General features: G+C 37.4%; 3 protein-coding genes across 4 annotated transcripts; 2 read left to right on the top strand and 1 right to left on the bottom strand.

Annotated features, from left to right (window-relative positions):
• Positions 1–3841: 3841 nt before the first annotated feature.
• On the top strand, positions 3842–6746 carry LOC137738460 (uncharacterized). Of its 2 annotated transcripts, none has more exons than XM_068478089.1 (6): positions 3842–4023; positions 4411–4536; positions 4924–5031; positions 5139–5192; positions 6154–6273; positions 6606–6746. In XM_068478089.1, exons 1-6 carry the CDS (start codon positions 3946–3948, stop codon positions 6732–6734), a joined length of 615 nt encoding a protein of 204 aa, XP_068334190.1. In that variant the 5' UTR covers positions 3842–3945; the 3' UTR covers positions 6735–6746. The 2 variants fall into 2 exon arrangements, with proteins under 2 accessions (XP_068334190.1, XP_068334191.1); XM_068478090.1 differs by having other exon boundaries at positions 3850–4023; positions 4951–5031.
• A 605-nt stretch (positions 6747–7351) lies between these two features.
• Positions 7352–13166, bottom strand: LOC137737199 (uncharacterized). The gene is made up of 10 exons (XM_068476607.1): positions 12690–13166; positions 11828–12062; positions 11621–11704; positions 11294–11463; positions 10503–10642; positions 9838–10015; positions 9150–9744; positions 8464–8576; positions 7773–8016; positions 7352–7609 (listed from the first exon to the last, which is right to left on the bottom strand). The coding sequence occupies exons 1-10, from the start codon at positions 12917–12919 to the stop codon at positions 7352–7354; spliced, it is 2247 nt and encodes a 748-aa protein (XP_068332708.1). The 5' UTR covers positions 12920–13166.
• Positions 13167–13435: 269 nt separating this feature from the next.
• On the top strand, positions 13436–15709 carry LOC137737478 (mitochondrial intermembrane space import and assembly protein 40 homolog). Its single transcript, XM_068476970.1, has 4 exons — positions 13436–13600; positions 14482–14513; positions 14674–14799; positions 15402–15709. The coding sequence occupies exons 1-4, from the start codon at positions 13492–13494 to the stop codon at positions 15570–15572; spliced, it is 438 nt and encodes a 145-aa protein (XP_068333071.1). The 5' UTR covers positions 13436–13491; the 3' UTR covers positions 15573–15709.
• Positions 15710–16685: the final 976 nt, after the last annotated feature.

The raw sequence follows: 16685 nt of genomic DNA on the forward strand, positions 1-16685 counted from the left end.
AATATATAAATATAAACTAAAAATAATAATAATTTGAACATGGACCGTTGGATTAACCAACGGCCCATTTAATGAAGACCCTTGGATGATAAAAAGTAGCCGTTGGGCTACTTATTACTCTAATAACCGGGGGAACACCCCCAACGCGGGGATGTCACCCTTTCAATAAACCCTAGCCCATGTAGCGCATAGGCGAGTTGCATTCGGGAAGTGGGATTCACAGCCTTGGTTTCAGTTTCAGTTAGTGGGGCCCATTTTGCTTTGTGGTCTAAAATTGGGCCGAAATTTGACCCCCATTTAGGTTTGAAGTTTATTTTAGGTCATGGGTTGAAGTGGATTTGGAGGGGGGAGGGAAAAGAAAATTTTAGGTTTTAGCCCACCATTAGAGATGGTCTAAGCGAAAACCTTTGTAATACATATATATGGGTTTTTCTATTATCACAAACACACTCATAAAAGATTTTGATATTAATTAACTTATATACCTGTAAGAGCATTTTTAATCTATATGTCAAAATTTTATGTAGTCTGTTTTGGAAAAAAAAAAAAAAAAAGTTGATTGTCTGATTTCAAAGGATGAGAGACTGTAGAGGAACATTAAAAAGAAATTTCTTCACTTATATAATAATATATAACGTATCGTTTCGTGTTCTTAAAAAACCTTTCAGGTATGAGATACTAAAATTTTACATGTTTTGTTATTCTTTATTTTGCTGCTAAATTTAAAGGCAACACCAATTTGTTTTATTTTAGTATTGGGCTCACATATTTCTTTTCTTTTTTTTCTTCACTTATTAATTATTTTATTATTAATAAATTTGACATCTCAGTTGGAACAATGGACTTTACAAAATATTATTTGGCACATCAACTATAAAAATGTCAAATTTCATTTTAATTTGACATCCCCATTTGAAATGTTCTAAAGTTTTTAAAAATGTATATTTTTTTATGAATGCGCTCCAACTCATAAGCACGAGGCCGTTTACCAATGTTAATGTTTTCACTCCCAACGTATTGTAAATAATTTGGAAAAAAAAATGACTAATATTCACGTACTTTATAGCGATGAAAAAAAATTAAGATGATGATGAGTTATTTAAGGCTAAATAATCAAAATAGTCTATGAGATTTGCATAACACATTACTTTGGTCTTCGAGATTAAAAATCAATAGAAATGGTCCCTAAGATTGTCCACCATCCATCATTTTGGTCATTCTGTTAAAAACTCCGTTAAGTGTCCTGGATCTCTTCGTCGGAAGTTTGAGCAATTTTCAAAACTTCGTAACTCAATCGTTTCTTAACTAAATTTGATCCATAATATATCAAAATGAAGATAGGAAAGTGTAGAATAAGATTATACCTATTTGAAAGCCCAATTGTTGCCGGAGATTGTGACATCCCACATCGTTCAGGGAAGTGATCCTTATATGTATATTCCCATCCCTACCTAGCACGAGGCCTTTTGGGAGCTCACTGGCTTCGGATTTCGTAGGAACTCCGAAGTTAAGCGAGAAGTGCTCGAGAGCAATCCCAGGATGGGTGACCTATCGGGAAGTTCTCGTGTGAGTTCCCAGAAACAAAACCGTGAGGGCGTAGTCGGGGCCCAAAGCGGGCAATATCGTGCTACGGTGGTGGAGCGGGCCCGGGAAGTGGTCCCCCCCGGGCGGGGATGTGACAATTTGGTATCAGAACCTAACCCTGGCCGTGGTGTGCTGACGAGGACGTCGGGCCCCTAAGGGGGGTGGATTGTGACATCCCACATTGCCCAGGGGAGTGATCCTTATATGTATATTCTCATCCCTACCTAGCACAAGGCCTTTTGGGAGCTCACTGGCTTCGGGTTTCGTAGGAACTTCGAAGTTAAGCGAGAAGTGCTCGAGGGCAATCCCAGGATGGGTGACCCATCGGGAAGTTCTCGTTTGAGTTCCCAGAAACAAAACCGTGAGGGCGTAGTCGGGGCCCAAAGCGGACAATATCGTGCTACGGTGGTGGAGCAAGCTCGGGAAGTGGTCCCCCCCCGGGCGGGGATGTGACAGAGATGGCTGGAAAATAGCTTCAAAGTTGACTGGTCCGCGGGAAAACTGGAAAACTCGCTGGAAACTGGGTAAACTTTAAACATTCATAACTTCTCCAATACTCAACGAAATCAAGTGATTCAAAAACAAAAATCATACTTCTCGATGAGATGAAGAGAATGGTACCTTTATTAATGGATAATTCACTGCGTTTTGTCTGGAAAACTGCTCAAAATTGGCTAACTATTTTTCGAGTTAGCCACTTTCGTGTCGTTTTTCTGCCAAACTGCAATGAATTAGCCATTGATAAAGGTACCATTCTCTTCTTCTCGTTGAGACGTATGACTTTTGTTTTTGAATCACTCAATTTGGTTGAGTATTGAAGAAGTTAAGAACGTTTAAAGTTTACCCAGTTTCCGGCGAGTTTCCAGTTTTTTCACGGACTAGTCAAATTTGAGGTTATTTTCCGGCCATCACCAGCAACCATTGGGCTTCCAAATAGTTATAATCTTGTTATACACTTTTCTATCTTCATTTTGATATATTATGGGTCGAATTTGGTTAAGAAACGATTGAGTTACAAAGCTTTGAAAATTGCCCAAACTTCCACCCAAGAGCTGGGTCGAATTTGGTTAAGAAACGATTGAGTTACAAAGCTTTGAAAATTGCCCAAACTTCCACCCAAGAGCTCTGGGACACTTAACGGAATGACCAAAATGATGGATGGTGGACAATCCCAGAGACCATTTCTGTTGATTTTCAATCTCAGGGACCAAAATGATGTGTTATGCAAATCTCAGAGACCATTTTAGCTATTTAGCCGTCATTTAAAAGTTATCTTCAAAACATATTGATAAACAATTGAATGACTAATTACTTTAAAATTAGGGTTTTATTCCATGATTAGACTATTTTTTTTGTTAGCAATTACCCAATTCATGTTAACTATGCAGAAACTTCAATCCATGATAAACAAGTGAATGACTAATTACCCATTCAAATCGAAATAAGGAGGGAATTCAATCTATGATAACACGATAGATGTGTTCACTCTTTGTTATTAAAATTGGGCTGGTCAAGCTTTTCAAACTGGGCTGGTCAAGCTACGAAGAGTTTGATGTGGGGTTTAACTATTAAAGCAGATAGTATAAAATGTATTTAGAGAGTGTGGAGTGTGATAATAGTATTAGAATGTAAATATTTATATTTTTAGACCTACAATCTTACATTTAGCGTTTTAAGATTGAAATTTTTGCATTGGAAGGGAAATGATTGAAGTCAAAACTCATATTTGAGTTTTGGAAATTTAAATATTTGGACTGAAGATTCATGAACTCAACCTTGGACTCAAATCACCCAGAACTAAAACCGGTGAAAAGAATGAACACTATGTAAACTGTACTGGCCGAAAAGACATAAAACATGAAGATAGAAGGATTTATAGAACAAAAAATATGGATGCCATTTCCAACCAAAGTGTAAGAAGCTAGTAACTGATGATGATTGAATATTGACGATTGTTATTAAAGTGCATAATCACACAACAACAAAGTGTGTGGCGAGTCATTCAATTGCTAATGCATTATCGTCAGAGAAAAGTTCGTTGTTAGAAAAATAACATTTTAATTTTTTGAAATAATAATGAGTAAGAAAATAACATATTAGAAGTTATATTAGAAATTAATGGTAATGGGAAAATAACATTCCAATTTTTAAATTTTCATAGCAGGTGAAATTTAACGCGAAAAGAGAACAAAACATTCAAATTATAATGTGATGAGAAAATAACTGGGTTGGTCCACCAGCACCCCAATAATTTAGGGCTGAGCAAATTTAACCCGACTTTTTTTTTTTCTTCCTTCTTTTTGGTTAAAGAGAAAAGAAAGAAAGGAAAAACTGGGCGAAAGCCATCAATCATCTGTATTCATGGGAGAGGAGGAGGCGGTAACGGTGGGGTCATCTTCTTCAGCTCCAGCTATAGACTCCTCCAATATTGGGTTTCAGGTAGGTATCCACTGACTTGTAGCCGCTGGAGCGTTTGTGCGAAATTAAGATTCGAATTAATTTTTATATTAAAGTGATTATATGTTATTAGAATTGGGAGGCAGCTTTTGAAGAAGCAGGTGCAGCTCTTTATTTTATCAAATCCGTCGTTATGTAAAATCAACCATTGATATTTCTTAATACCTCCAGGCTCCAGGCTCCAGCCAAGAAAAGTTATATGTTAAATCTAATTTAAAACCACACGGAACATTGTTTCAAAAAAAAAAAAAAAAAAAAAAAAAAAAAAAAAACCTCACACGGGACATATAGCTATATATATATATATTTACATGTTTGTGTGTTTATGTTTTGTTCGTAGCTGAGTGAGTATGTTTATCATGTCAACAGGGTAGGCTAGAGCCTATTCAAGCTTACTTGAAGGACAACAAACGCGGCATAGGAGCAGATACTTCAACAAATAAATTCTTGCCGGTTTCTGAAATTTCGGATTCTAGTCGACGAAAGTATGAAAAGGTTAGCTTCATTTGCTGTTGCTGCTTTCTGGTTTGTTTTTAAACTTCAGCTCTTCTCCTTTTTAGGACTTGTGAGCTTGTGTTTAGGCTCCTAAACAAATTATGCACAAGAAAATCATAAAAGCGGGTAAGAGCTAAAGAAACTTAGAAGACTAGTTTTTGAATCCATTGCAAGAGAAGCGTGCATAAGCAAACTAAACGAGACTGCATGTTACAACAGAATGTGCATCAATGATATAAGTGATAATTTCTTTGTAAATCTAAGTGAAAGAATGAGAAAATCGGAATTTTGAGGAAAATGATAAGACGCAAACATAACCCAGTTTGTATAAAACCATTGGAGAGATGCCAGAGTAGTGTATTATTATTTGTTATCTCTTAACCTCAGAACAATAGCTTCATGCATTTGGTACAGAAGGAAGAAGGTATGGGAAACGGCATGATGTCTTCAAGTTGTTCATCAACAGCCATCAATTCCTCCAATATAGGCTTTCAGGTATTCCCCCATTATCTTTCTATTTATAGTTCTTTTCTTTGTTTTCAATGTTATTCTTCCTTTTGCTTTGGTCATGCATTCACTGTCTTGTGGCTGATCTTGTGCAGCTTTTGAAGAAACATGGTTGGAAAGAAGGAACTGGTCTTGGGATTTCTGAGCAGGTTAATATATTAGCATCTTTCTGATTTCTTCACTCCTACTTTACTTCAACAAGTTACCTATTTATTAGTATATTACTATCCTTCATCTTCACTTGTTTGTGTAAGCTTTGGTTTCTGTTGACTTACTTTTTTTCTGGATTCCTGAACATGACTGTTGTAGTGTTCTGGGTAGTTATAGAAATTGACACGTAACCTCTTTATTTGTCCGAACTGCTTTCTCAATTCTATGTTATGCATGTGATTTTCAACTAATTTTGTTTTGAAATCATGCATGAGCTTATTACTGTGATCGGTCAACAATCATTGTGACAGTCAATTGTGTGTGCTTGTATAATTGCACTTCAGTTGCAGAAAAGGACACATTCTAGTACCCAAGGTATGAACCCCAAGAAGCATACGTTAGAAAAGGACACATTTTAGATATGCATAGAAAACTGTTTGTAATACAGATCCAAGAGTATCAGATTGTTTTCTGTTAAGCATACATCTTCCTTGCATGTGGAATACATAGTTCCATAAGAAGGGTGATATTGTAATGTCCAAAGCCACAGCTTTGGTCCACTTCTGTTACAACTATGACCTAACAACACCATTAGGATCACCACTGAAGCTGCTACCACTATTGTTCCGGTGATACCTCCACTACCATTGCTACCATGTAGCAATGGTAATAGAACAAGTTTTCAACCAGAAAAAAAAAAAAAAAAAAAAAAAGGTAATAGAACGGGTTCATTTTGGTAACCACTATGCATCAATGGGCTGAAATAGTTGTCAGGCACTAATACTATTTCAGCCAGTAATAGAACAAGTTTTCAATCCAAGCCTGGTAGGCTTATTCGGTGCATGTGAAAGTCATTGATGCATGGAATGGGGTTAGCGAGTTTATCGTAAGTATGTGCTAACTGCTACGTGCTACTAGTTTTTAGATGGGATATCTAACTAGTTTATTTCTATGAAACAGGGAAGGTTAGAGCCTGTAAAGACTTACTTAAAGAATAATAAACGGGGCCTGGGAGCAGAAAAGTTAAAGAAGGCGCTAAAGCCCCCTGATTCTACTGCCTTGATTAAAAAAAATGACCAGGTGAGTTCATTTGCATGTGTATCAATATTTCAGAAACCCAAATCTTTTTTGTTTGATTTCCTGTTTTCCATGATGAAAATAGTTAGAAATATGAAGTTACACAGGACTTAGATGATGGAGCTTATTTTTTAAAATATTGTTGTTCATCAACTCGTCTTCTTCTAAACACGTAACTCCGAGGCAATCAATAAGAAACTCTTTTTAGAATTATTGAAAGAGAAAGGCGGTGGATCAATGATTTAGACAATATATCATAGAAGGAAGAGCGAAGTTAAGCTGACCATTATAACTGGCTACACTCTTGCACTACTAATTATGCTGTTGGTGTTTAGGAGGGGCAATCAAGAAAAGGCAAGGGACTCTCCAAGAAGATGAAGAAGATGCAGGAGTTAGAGAAAAATTTGCAGGAGAGAGAATTTGAGCGTGCCTTTTTCAGGGAGTTTTGGCCAGACAACGTTTAATGGAAAAAATGCATAATCTCTAATCATTATGTCTTAAACACACCCCTTGCTTTTCATATTTTAGGTTTTGTACGGGGTTTTGTTTGTAAGCCAGTGAAAACATCAGTGCTAATTTCAGTTTGCCATTTTAAGTTTGCCTAAAATTTAAAAAACGGGCGAAACTTAAAATGTAGTGGCCAAATTTGAAACCTGGGCTCGTTGGTAGAGTTATTGTCTAGCGGATACCTATTCCATGCAAGCAAAAGTCGATGAAGGTGGAGCTAATGTGGGTATAGGTACTAGTACTACCCTCATGAACCTGAACCAGCATGGTTATTTTCGTAGTTTTTGGTTCTTGTTACAATTTTACATAGTTGAATGTGGGTTAATGAGATAGGAATAGAATGTCATATTTGATTTTTTTCAATGTAACAGAAAAAATAGTGTGCGCACCCCATTTCTCCCTCTAATGTACTTATTATCACAACATTATTTGCAGAACCCTATCCATCTATGAAAAGTTTAACTGGATATTGTGTACAAGAATAAACAAGGTTACGAACTGAACTGGAAATAGAACCACATTTGGCCATTTACAACCTAATACTGATAGCATTGTTTGTACCGTTGGCAAAGTTTTATGATTTCTTTTTCTTGCGATCGTCAAGTGATTTCTTCTTCTTGCGATCGTCGGGTTTAATGAGTTGAACCGGAGCTGCTGGTATTCTGATCCACCATTCCCTAATTCGCCTCACCCACCTGTCACTGCTTTCCTTTCTATATGGCATTTCCCTTGTAAAAGCCTCCAGAAATACTAGCAGAGTTATATATTTCAATGGCACAAATGCAAACACTGCTGCCATGAAAACCAGCAGTAAAACGATCCTGTCCGTTGCCTGCAGATATACCAGTTATGATATGTAATGCATCGACGGGAGAGAGAACCAGTTCCTAATAGAAATTTGAATTCTAATGTTACACGAACATGTTGGAAATACAAACAAGCCAGCCCGCCCTATGAGAGCTTAAGAATAAATTAGCATGGCTTCAAAAGTATACCTGTGGAAGAACCGCAAACATGAGAGCTCTTATCTTCAAGAGAATAATATTCCCAGATCGAAGTAATGCTTCAACTTGAGTGATCGCTTCTTGCAATGTCAGCAGCTGCTCTACTGGATTTCGGTTATGGGGAGGTGTTATTCTGAATGGTTCTAAAGGTTTCCCTTTGTTAAAGTGCCTGCCCTGGAGCATAACAACTGCAACGAATACGAAAATTGATGGCAATATATATCTGATCCAACCCCTGTACAACAAAATTAACATTACATTACTTCTGGCCATCCATGCTAAAGCTAAAGAAGAAATGGGAATTGAGGGATAGTTAGGTCAACACAAGCAACAATTAATAGGGGAAATCCCAACCCCTGTCTATTTGCAGTACCAATTGAGGGGACCATGCAATAAACTCCTCTTTATAAAGTAGAATTGTTCTTAAGGAACTAATAGGGGAACCCAACTCCTATCTAGTTCCAGCACTAACTTGACAGAGTCGGTTAAACCCAGACTGTAAAGTTCATGTGGGGCTCAAACTCAAAACAAAGAGGCCCCATGCTCTGGCAGCCCAGGTTTAACAGCCAGCTCTCCATTTGTACTGCGAAAAGAGAGGTAATTTTTCCCCGTAAGGGGCAATAAATAAATAAATCATACTCTTGGAACCAGGCCCAGAAATCTCCAGTCACAGACAAGTTACCTTAATATAAAGTAGCTGCTCAACATCAGAAACGCTGTTGTTTTATAAGGGTAGTCCCATGATGCCAAAACTTGAACACGGCTAGCTAATTCAATCACTGGAAACAAAAGTTCCTACAAGTACAAAATAATCTTTACATAAGCAGTACAAACATTATACCTCCAGAGTAAAAGTCGTGAAGGGATGCACTTCCAAAGGTATAAAAGGTACAGGGTGGAACTAAAAAAACTTAATGGCTGCGTACAATCTGTTTTAAGTACTTCTGTCTCTATTACTAATATGGGGTTCCATTAAAGCAGAAACAAAACACCCAAGTGTAACAAAAAGATTCAATAAAATTTAATCACAGTAACTTGTTCTCACATCAATACATGTTTCTGGAATTATTGCACTGGTTCAACGAATTTTTCTATATTTGGTTGAGCAGGAGTGACAATGCACTTGTCGCCTATTGAAGATCATATTCAGCAGCTAGGGAAGGGAGAAACTGCCTTCTTTTTCCTCAGCAATGAAGAACAAAACAAATGCAATCTATGTCACTAACTAAAAGCACTACAAATAGATTCATTCTTCAAAGGAGTTTTCAGATGTTTATCCACTTTTGTTTACTATTACTAATTTGTAAGAATGGTAAAAGTTATATTGGCATGGAAACCCCAATTTAACAAGTGAAATTGAATATTAACCTTCATTATTGCAACATTTGTATCAATTCCATCCACCTTCACTTGTTCCACAGTTGCCTGTGCAGCTTCAGCCCTCCCTGTGTCCAGTACTGACTGTTTCACTGCCATTTCCAAGGGATTAATCTCACCAACACAAACATCTCCAACTATTATTGCTTCTCCATCAAGATGTACATCTTTTTGTAACATAAATCCAAGTTGAGTAAGTGCTATAAGTGAAACTGGAGAAAGTTTTGGCTGCCATTTTGCATGTGGACTCCCAGAAAGATCATGTTGGGCAGCACCGGAATTCAAAAGCAGCAAGCGACTTGACAAAGTTTTCAAAATCAAGTCCCCACCTGGAAGACTTTCAGCAAGGTTAAAAGCAAGCAAGGTTTTATAATGGGATGAAAAGAAATGGAAGACTTCTCTAACTGCACGATATCGGATGATGCCTAGAATAGCTCTTGCCAGTACTTCTGATTTCTTAGTCTCTTTAAGATTATTTTTCCGAATGAACCTGTGTGCACGCAAGATCTCAAGACAAATATCCAACCAATAATCCCGGCGAGAATTGCCTTTGAACTCAGGAAACTCCAAATAAACTGGCTCTGCTCTGCAAATAAAGAATAAAAGAATCAAATAAAAAAATTGAGTCAGCTCACGATCATACAAGTTCCATATAGGCTATATGAGATATATCACATACACAGATGTTGACTTGTACATAATGGCTTTGTCGAAAAGCCGAGCACCCAATGGTCCAGTCAATTCAGGTTTTATGACCTGCTTCATATCCGTTGCCAGATCGTACCTAACAGCTTTTTCATACAAACCAACTCCCAATGATTCAAAGTACAGTGCAGAATTGGTAAGTGTCAACCGTCCTAGATAAACAAAGATTGGATGAGCAACACTTTCCAGTTTTATATAATACAAAATTTTAATACATAAAACGGAGCCTGCTATAATTGAGACCATGACCCGAATTAGTCAAACCTGTTTAGCAAAGTTTTCAGGAAAAGAACATAAAGCAACTGTTTAAAATATTATAAGTTCAAAATTGGGGAAGGTGTCCTCATTAGTACGATGCAGAGCTGGTTATTATAGGATTTCCAAAAACTTAGAAAGATAAAGATGAAAAAAAATTAAGCTGTCACTTGGCCATGAGGGGTTGTAGCAAAATCACTCGAGAAAATCCTCCCTCCAATAATATTTATAGGGAGGCCATGAGGGGTTCTTGTTTTATAATATAAGAAGTAGACCATTCCCAAGGTTTACTCATGTCTCCAAATTGTATTAGCTCTAAAGTTTATGGTTTTAAAAACTAATTTACTTAACGCAAGATCCACCTTCCCGAATACAATCACTTACCAGGCCACAGAGACATGCCAATATGTTGCAGCACTGGTTGAGTGGGAACTGTACCATCAACATCAAGGACAATTTCTCCCTCTGTAAGCTGAAGGTTTTCACTGGACGAGGCCAATGTATTTTTGGAAGCCTTAATAACCCTGCAAAAGAGCCATTAATTAATAGATAAAAATTTGACATCAATAAGGTTAAACGACGAGAAAAAATAACAAGGCAAACACTTTTTTAGTTATATTTGATAGAAAGTAGAAAATCCACATGCCATAGCCACTGGAACTGATGAGTGCACATGTGCATGTGCATGTGTGTGCCTTCTACTAACCTTAAAATCTAACCAAAGCTAGAATTACCATAGACGAGAAATAGGATATTTTCTCTTCTATCATGGGGGAATTCTTGTCCATTTTACTGTGCAGTTGCCAAATTTGAAAAAAAATTTCGTCTTTTAATTAAAAAGAAATCATAGAGGAGAAATGGATAATGCATTTCTTACTAACGAGGTATACACCAATTTCATCTCATCACACAAGGTGAACTGCATGCATGGCCAGACCCCGATTGTTGCACATACGATATGCATCAGTTTGTGCAAACATAATTTATAAACCGTTTACTTGTATAGCATTTTTCTTTCATAAAAGTATGTTTGGAACTATGGCTTAACACGTATGGGCTATGCATGCTCCAAATTTAACTTGAACATTCAATGATAGGACAAGCACCTAGGATTAAATTCTCATGTACTTTGAGTAACAGTTCCACAATGATAACTAAAAGGACAAAAAAAATACTTGTCGAGGCTTCGTATGTATTTGTCATATACAAGGAAATGAAGTCGATGGCCTGAAGAACTTGTGAGGGCATCATAAAGATTGTGGACTGTTATTATATCTGCAACAGCAGCACAAACAGGAGCTATTCGTGCAAAGGCCTCTGGCCCAACAGTTTTCTTGTCATCAACCTGAAGGAAAAACACAAGTTAGTTTTTGAAAGTAGTAACTACACAGAATGAATAAGATGAAAGTTGAAACTAGCCCATTCTATGCACAAAACTCGGTTAGATGGGAATAATGTGCTCATTGCAGACAAAGAAACGAGGAAACTGACGAAAAAAGAACCTGCACGGCCATATTCGTAGAACTAGAATAAAAAATTGACCAGCCATCTTCGTCTTCTACTTCCTGGTTACTGCAAGTAGTTTCCTGCAGTTGAAGATCGTTCACAGAAACGAAGATAAAATTTAAGAGCTACACTTGAGTTTCTGACTAATTATAGGTGGGAAAAGAAACCCTTAGTGATCTAAAATAACAATGAGGCTGCCTCACTTTGTCTTGGGATTTAGTCTCAACACTAGGCGACTCCCACGCAAGCATCATATCAAATGTCAAGTGGCGGAACACCTTGTCATTCAAATAATCTGGACGACTGCTTAGTATATGGAGTGCTTGGTATGAGCAAAATTCCAAAAAATTCCTGGCATAAGTCAAAAGTTCCTTAACACTCTCGGGTAGCTGTGTGTCAAAATGATGCTGTAGTTCTTCAGTAGGGACTTGAAGAATCCTGCAGCAGCAGGTGAGATGCATTTAGCATCAAGATTACTAGGATACAGATGGTATAGATGTATTTTAATGAATCATGGTTAGACTATAAACCAATAATACATAGCAGTAGATGCTTACTATCACAATGAAATCTATGGATTTCATGGATGTAATGTTTTTGCGTTTGATGATGATGATAACAATGATGAGGAGAGTAATAATAGAGGCAGAAATAGTAAAAAGAAGTGTATTTTATCTTTCTTTTTGCGTCATCCAGTTAATAGTTATGGACTAAAAACCAAAGGACCGGAGGGATTCATTCAGATATATGATTTGTAATATCCGAACACCAGCACCAGCATGCTAAAATCAAATCAAAGAATAACATGTATAAAAAAAAATGTGATATAAAATGATGGGTGTAGTCGCATTATAGGGTGGAATTGGCAAAACAAATGAAGCCCAAATCAAATGCAGTGCTCGTTTTTGTACAATGGACATGCTTGTAAAGGGAATGGAACGGAGGAAGCTTCTCGAGCGACCCAAGTAAAAAGAAAAAAAAAAATAAATAAATAACAGAGCAGCATATTCATATCAATAAAGAAAAAAAAAAGGGAGGGAGACTGGGAGAGGTAGGAAGACAGACTTGGAACAGCGAGAGACGACGGAATTAGCGAAAGGAGAGAGCTGAGGAATGGATTTTGGAGAATTGAGAGCAGCAGAGGAAGGGGAGTCTTGGTCTTCGTCTCCATTGTCATTCGCATTGGGAGATTTGTTGCGGCTGAAAAGGGATTTCAGGGATTTTTGATGGTTTCTCGTCAGGAAACCGTCCAGCATTCCCAACTTCACGTTCTCCATAAATTCTACCGTAACCATAACCCTAACCCTAACCCTACCTAGACTAACACATCACACATTCCCTCCCCTAGGCCTAGGCTATACTATAAATTGCCAAATGCCAATGCCGCGTCGTCTGCTCTCCCACCCATTTGATTTCCTCATTCTCTTTCCTCATTCTCTTTCCTTTTTCCAGTAATTTCACAAATGAACAACCATCCCTTTTCCTTTTCCTTTTCTTGAATTGTAATCAACACTGCCAAGATTGAGAAATTAGATTGCGGGAGATTCCACGAACACCGCACCGCCAAGGCGCCTTGCTGCTCGCCTTATTTAAAATTGGGGCTGAAGCTGATGATGGGCCCAGGACCAGGCCCAATGCTCCATAAACAAAATAAGGGACGAGTACATATACTATTGGGTCTTGGGTTTGGGAAGTAATGGGTTTGGCCGTATATCAGCTCCTCCAACATATTCTAATTTGTTGACTATTGACTATTTGACCGACTGGGGGGATTTGACTGAGTTTTCCAATCTTAATGATATGTAACAACTGGGGAGCGTAGAGACTGACTCGGGAGGAAGGGGCGGGCGGAGACAGATTAGATTAGATGGGTCAAGTTCAAAGCGAGGCAGCAACAGCGGATCGCCACTCTGGTTCTGGTGTCTCCTCCCCATCCTCTTCCTCTCCTTCCGTTTCCACAGACTCTCCTATTGCCGGTGGGTACCTTTCTTTCTTTCGCTACAGTCTCTCCTTTCCGCTGCCCTATCTATATAATTTGTGTATTAATTTAGGGTATGATTCATTATACTTACACAGCACCACCGTTTCTCGTTTCTTATGGGGTATTCGTGATTTATTTAAGGCGTTGTTTGGGTGTTTGTGAATTTCTTCCCTGAACTTGTTGGAATTGATTTATTATTGGAATAATCTGAATATGTATTTGCTGCAGAATTATTAAGTCCTATCCTTGAGTATATACCTATAAATTAAATTATATACACACTAGACTAGTAAATTTGGCTACAATAATACGTTGATTGTAAATTGTTTACTTTGCCAATTGCCACCACTAAAACCACATTCTTCTTCTTATTATTATTATTAGCCCTTTGCATGATTAATTAGTGATCAAAACAAAAAGATGTGGATCTGTCTTTCATCGAAGATAAATTAATTTTTGCATGTTTAATTAGCGAGTAACCGATCCCCGTACCGAATTTTGGGGGTTTTTTTCGGTTTCGGTTATTAAATTTTTTGGGGACTTTTGGTTTTTTTGGGTAGTCGATTCGGGAGTTTTCAGGTCGGTTTCGGGATCTCAGGACAAAGACCCCCGCCCTAGCAACTGATTTCAGACGACGCTCCACAAGTGTTTCTAGACTCTAGACAAATTTTTCTTTAATTTGCTCCACAACACTCTCCTGTATACTAATAATACAGACCGCCATGTTATTGGTTGGGACGGGTGTCTTGAGCTACATCATACATTAATAGTAATACTGGGGCCTTAGTTTCTGGAACTTTGTTTCTATTCATCATCTACTACTTAACAAAGTATATAATACTTGACATTCCTTCCTGCCATGTTGTGCATTTACAGAAGCTGCAGCATATGGCAATGACGGAAATGAGGTTGGTTTCAAAGACCCCAAACTTGTTTCTCTTAAAAGGGATATGCTGGGTGGGGTGTATCTTTTATTGCACATTTTTTTTCAAAAGGGCATACGTTTAGTATTTGCTTTTCGCTTACGAATGATTGGCCATCCAACGAGTCCAACTGTGCACTTTGCAGTCTCTTGATGCCAAGGCTCACAAGGCACTGGAATGCCCCTGCATAGCTGACTTACGAAGTGGGCCCTGCGGACTTCAGTTTTCAGAGGCCTTTCTCTGTTATCTTAAGAGCACAGTGGAAGAAAAGGTAATCTCAACTCTGACCCCTGTGCCTTAAAATTGGGTTGGGTACTAGTGATAGGATATGCATCTGGCTGTGGACCTGGATTTTTAGTAACCCATAAATGGAAAATACGTCCATCTAGTCACCAAAGAGACTGGAGAGACCTGGTGAAAATTTTGAGCAAAACGCATTTTTCAATTTTCGTTCTCTCATTTGTTCCCTTTTTAAATGAAAAATTCTTGAAAATTGATCTTTACCAATTCTATTATGATTGTAAAATGGATGCTACTTACTTGGTCAGTTACCATGTTGATCTGTTTCTACGTACTGGTAAGTGGTAACCGTAACCTAGCCTAGCGGATGTAGCGTAGTGCTACGCTTATCATTTATTTGTACCATTATTTATATCATCTCTCTAATAGAGGTAGGGCTCATCAACACATGTGTCGCATCTCTATTAGAAAAAATGGTATAAATAGATTGTAAGAATAAAGTTTTTGTTATGTAACACTAAGTTGGAAATTCATAAAGCTCACTATCATTAGGTGGCTGGTCTGTTTCTGGTCAGCGTAAATATGCTTGTAGTTAACATGAGGTTTTATTGTTTGTCCTTTTTATACTTACAGGGATCAGACTGTGTGCATCCATTTGTAGTTCTGCAGAATTGTATTAAAGCTAATCCTGATGCCTTTTCTCAAGACAATTTAGAAGAAGATAAAATTAAGAAAGATGACGACTACAAAATCTACCCCCCGACATGGTCCAGAGAATCTCAAAGTCCAAAGTCCAAGCTTTAGGGAAACCTCTTTCACCTCTCTTTTTTTTTCACTTTTCTTATAAGAAACAGTGACCATTGACTTTGTTTAAACTTGGCCTTTCATTGAAGATGCCCAAACAATTTGAGTTTGTTTTATTGGAAAGATGGTTAAACATTGTTCCACTTCCACACATATAATTCGGCTAAAGAAATTTGGATAAAATAGAATGAGAAAAAAATACAGAGGGATTTGAATTGGGGGTTTTGAGTATAAATTGGTTAATTCCGTTTAAAAATATTAGTAATTGAAGTCAAAATGACATGTGATATTTGATCAAGCGAAAGGTCCAAATGTAACGTTAGTGCAAAGATTGCTTAGTCTCTTTTCAACACACTACATGTGTGTAAATATATAAATTTTAAAAAAGAAAAAAATTATTTGAAAATAGAGAATTAGAAGAGAAATATGAGAAAGAGAAAGGGGGAGAGAAAATATGCAAATTTGGTTCCAACATGGGGTTTATTTATTTTTAAAATTAGAGATACTATAATGACATGCGGGTGAGGTTTGAAGAAAAAAAGAGGAAATTAAAATCTGCTACAAATTTTCTATATCATGTTATATCCCACATGGTTCAGGGAGTGGATCCTTTAAGCTTTATATGTATATTCTCATCTCTACCTAACACGAGGCTTTTTAGGAGCTTACTGGCTTCGGGTTCCATCGGAACTTCAAAGTTAAGCGAGTTCGCGCGAGAGCATTCCCAGGATGGGTGACTCATTAGGAAGTTCTTATGTGAGTTCCCAGAAATAGAACCGTGAGGGCGTGGTCGGGGTCCAAAGCAGACAATATCGTGCTACAATGGAGTCTAGCCGGGAATATGGTGGGGGTCCGGGCCGGGATTTGACATATCATCTGGATTAAACATTTGTGTTTTTTTAAGAATTGTTTAAAGCGCTTTGCCTACAAATTTTATTGAATTTTTTTTTTTCAAATAGTTGTGATCAAACATAACAAGTTATGCGTAATTTTTTCAATTTTTTTGTGAAACTATTTTTCTTTGATTTTTTTTAACATATAACTGTTGATGAACTGTTATTACGTACAATACATTATGCATATAGGCTATAATCAAAATGGTTCATGAGATTT

Source organism: Pyrus communis, chromosome 6, assembly GCF_963583255.1.
Source record: "Pyrus communis chromosome 6, drPyrComm1.1, whole genome shotgun sequence".
Taxonomy (NCBI): Eukaryota; Viridiplantae; Streptophyta; class Magnoliopsida; order Rosales; family Rosaceae; genus Pyrus; species Pyrus communis.

Bases quoted from the DNA above. Each gene is read 5' to 3' on its own strand.
- LOC137737478 (XM_068476970.1), top strand. From the start codon at position 13,492: ATGGGTCAAGTTCAAAGCGAGGCAGCAACAGCGGATCGCCACTCTGGT. The intron at 13,601-14,481 runs GTGGGTACCTTT...GTGCATTTACAG, and splicing joins CACAGACTCTCCTATTGCCG to AAGCTGCAGCATATGGCAAT. The intron at 14,514-14,673 runs GTTGGTTTCAAA...TGCACTTTGCAG, and splicing joins ATGGCAATGACGGAAATGAG to TCTCTTGATGCCAAGGCTCA.
- LOC137738460 (XM_068478089.1), top strand. From the start codon at position 3,946: ATGGGAGAGGAGGAGGCGGTAACGGTGGGGTCATCTTCTTCAGCTCCA. The intron at 4,537-4,923 runs GTTAGCTTCATT...TCTTAACCTCAG, and splicing joins GTCGACGAAAGTATGAAAAG to AACAATAGCTTCATGCATTT. The intron at 6,274-6,605 runs GTGAGTTCATTT...GTTGGTGTTTAG, and splicing joins TGATTAAAAAAAATGACCAG to GAGGGGCAATCAAGAAAAGG.
- LOC137737199 (XM_068476607.1), bottom strand. From the start codon at position 12,919: ATGGTTACGGTAGAATTTATGGAGAACGTGAAGTTGGGAATGCTGGAC. The intron at 11,464-11,620 runs GTTCTTTTTTCG...TTTTTCCTTCAG, and splicing joins CTACGAATATGGCCGTGCAG to GTTGATGACAAGAAAACTGT. The intron at 8,017-8,463 runs GTAACTTGTCTG...TTTGTTGTACAG, and splicing joins AGCAGCTACTTTATATTAAG to GGGTTGGATCAGATATATAT.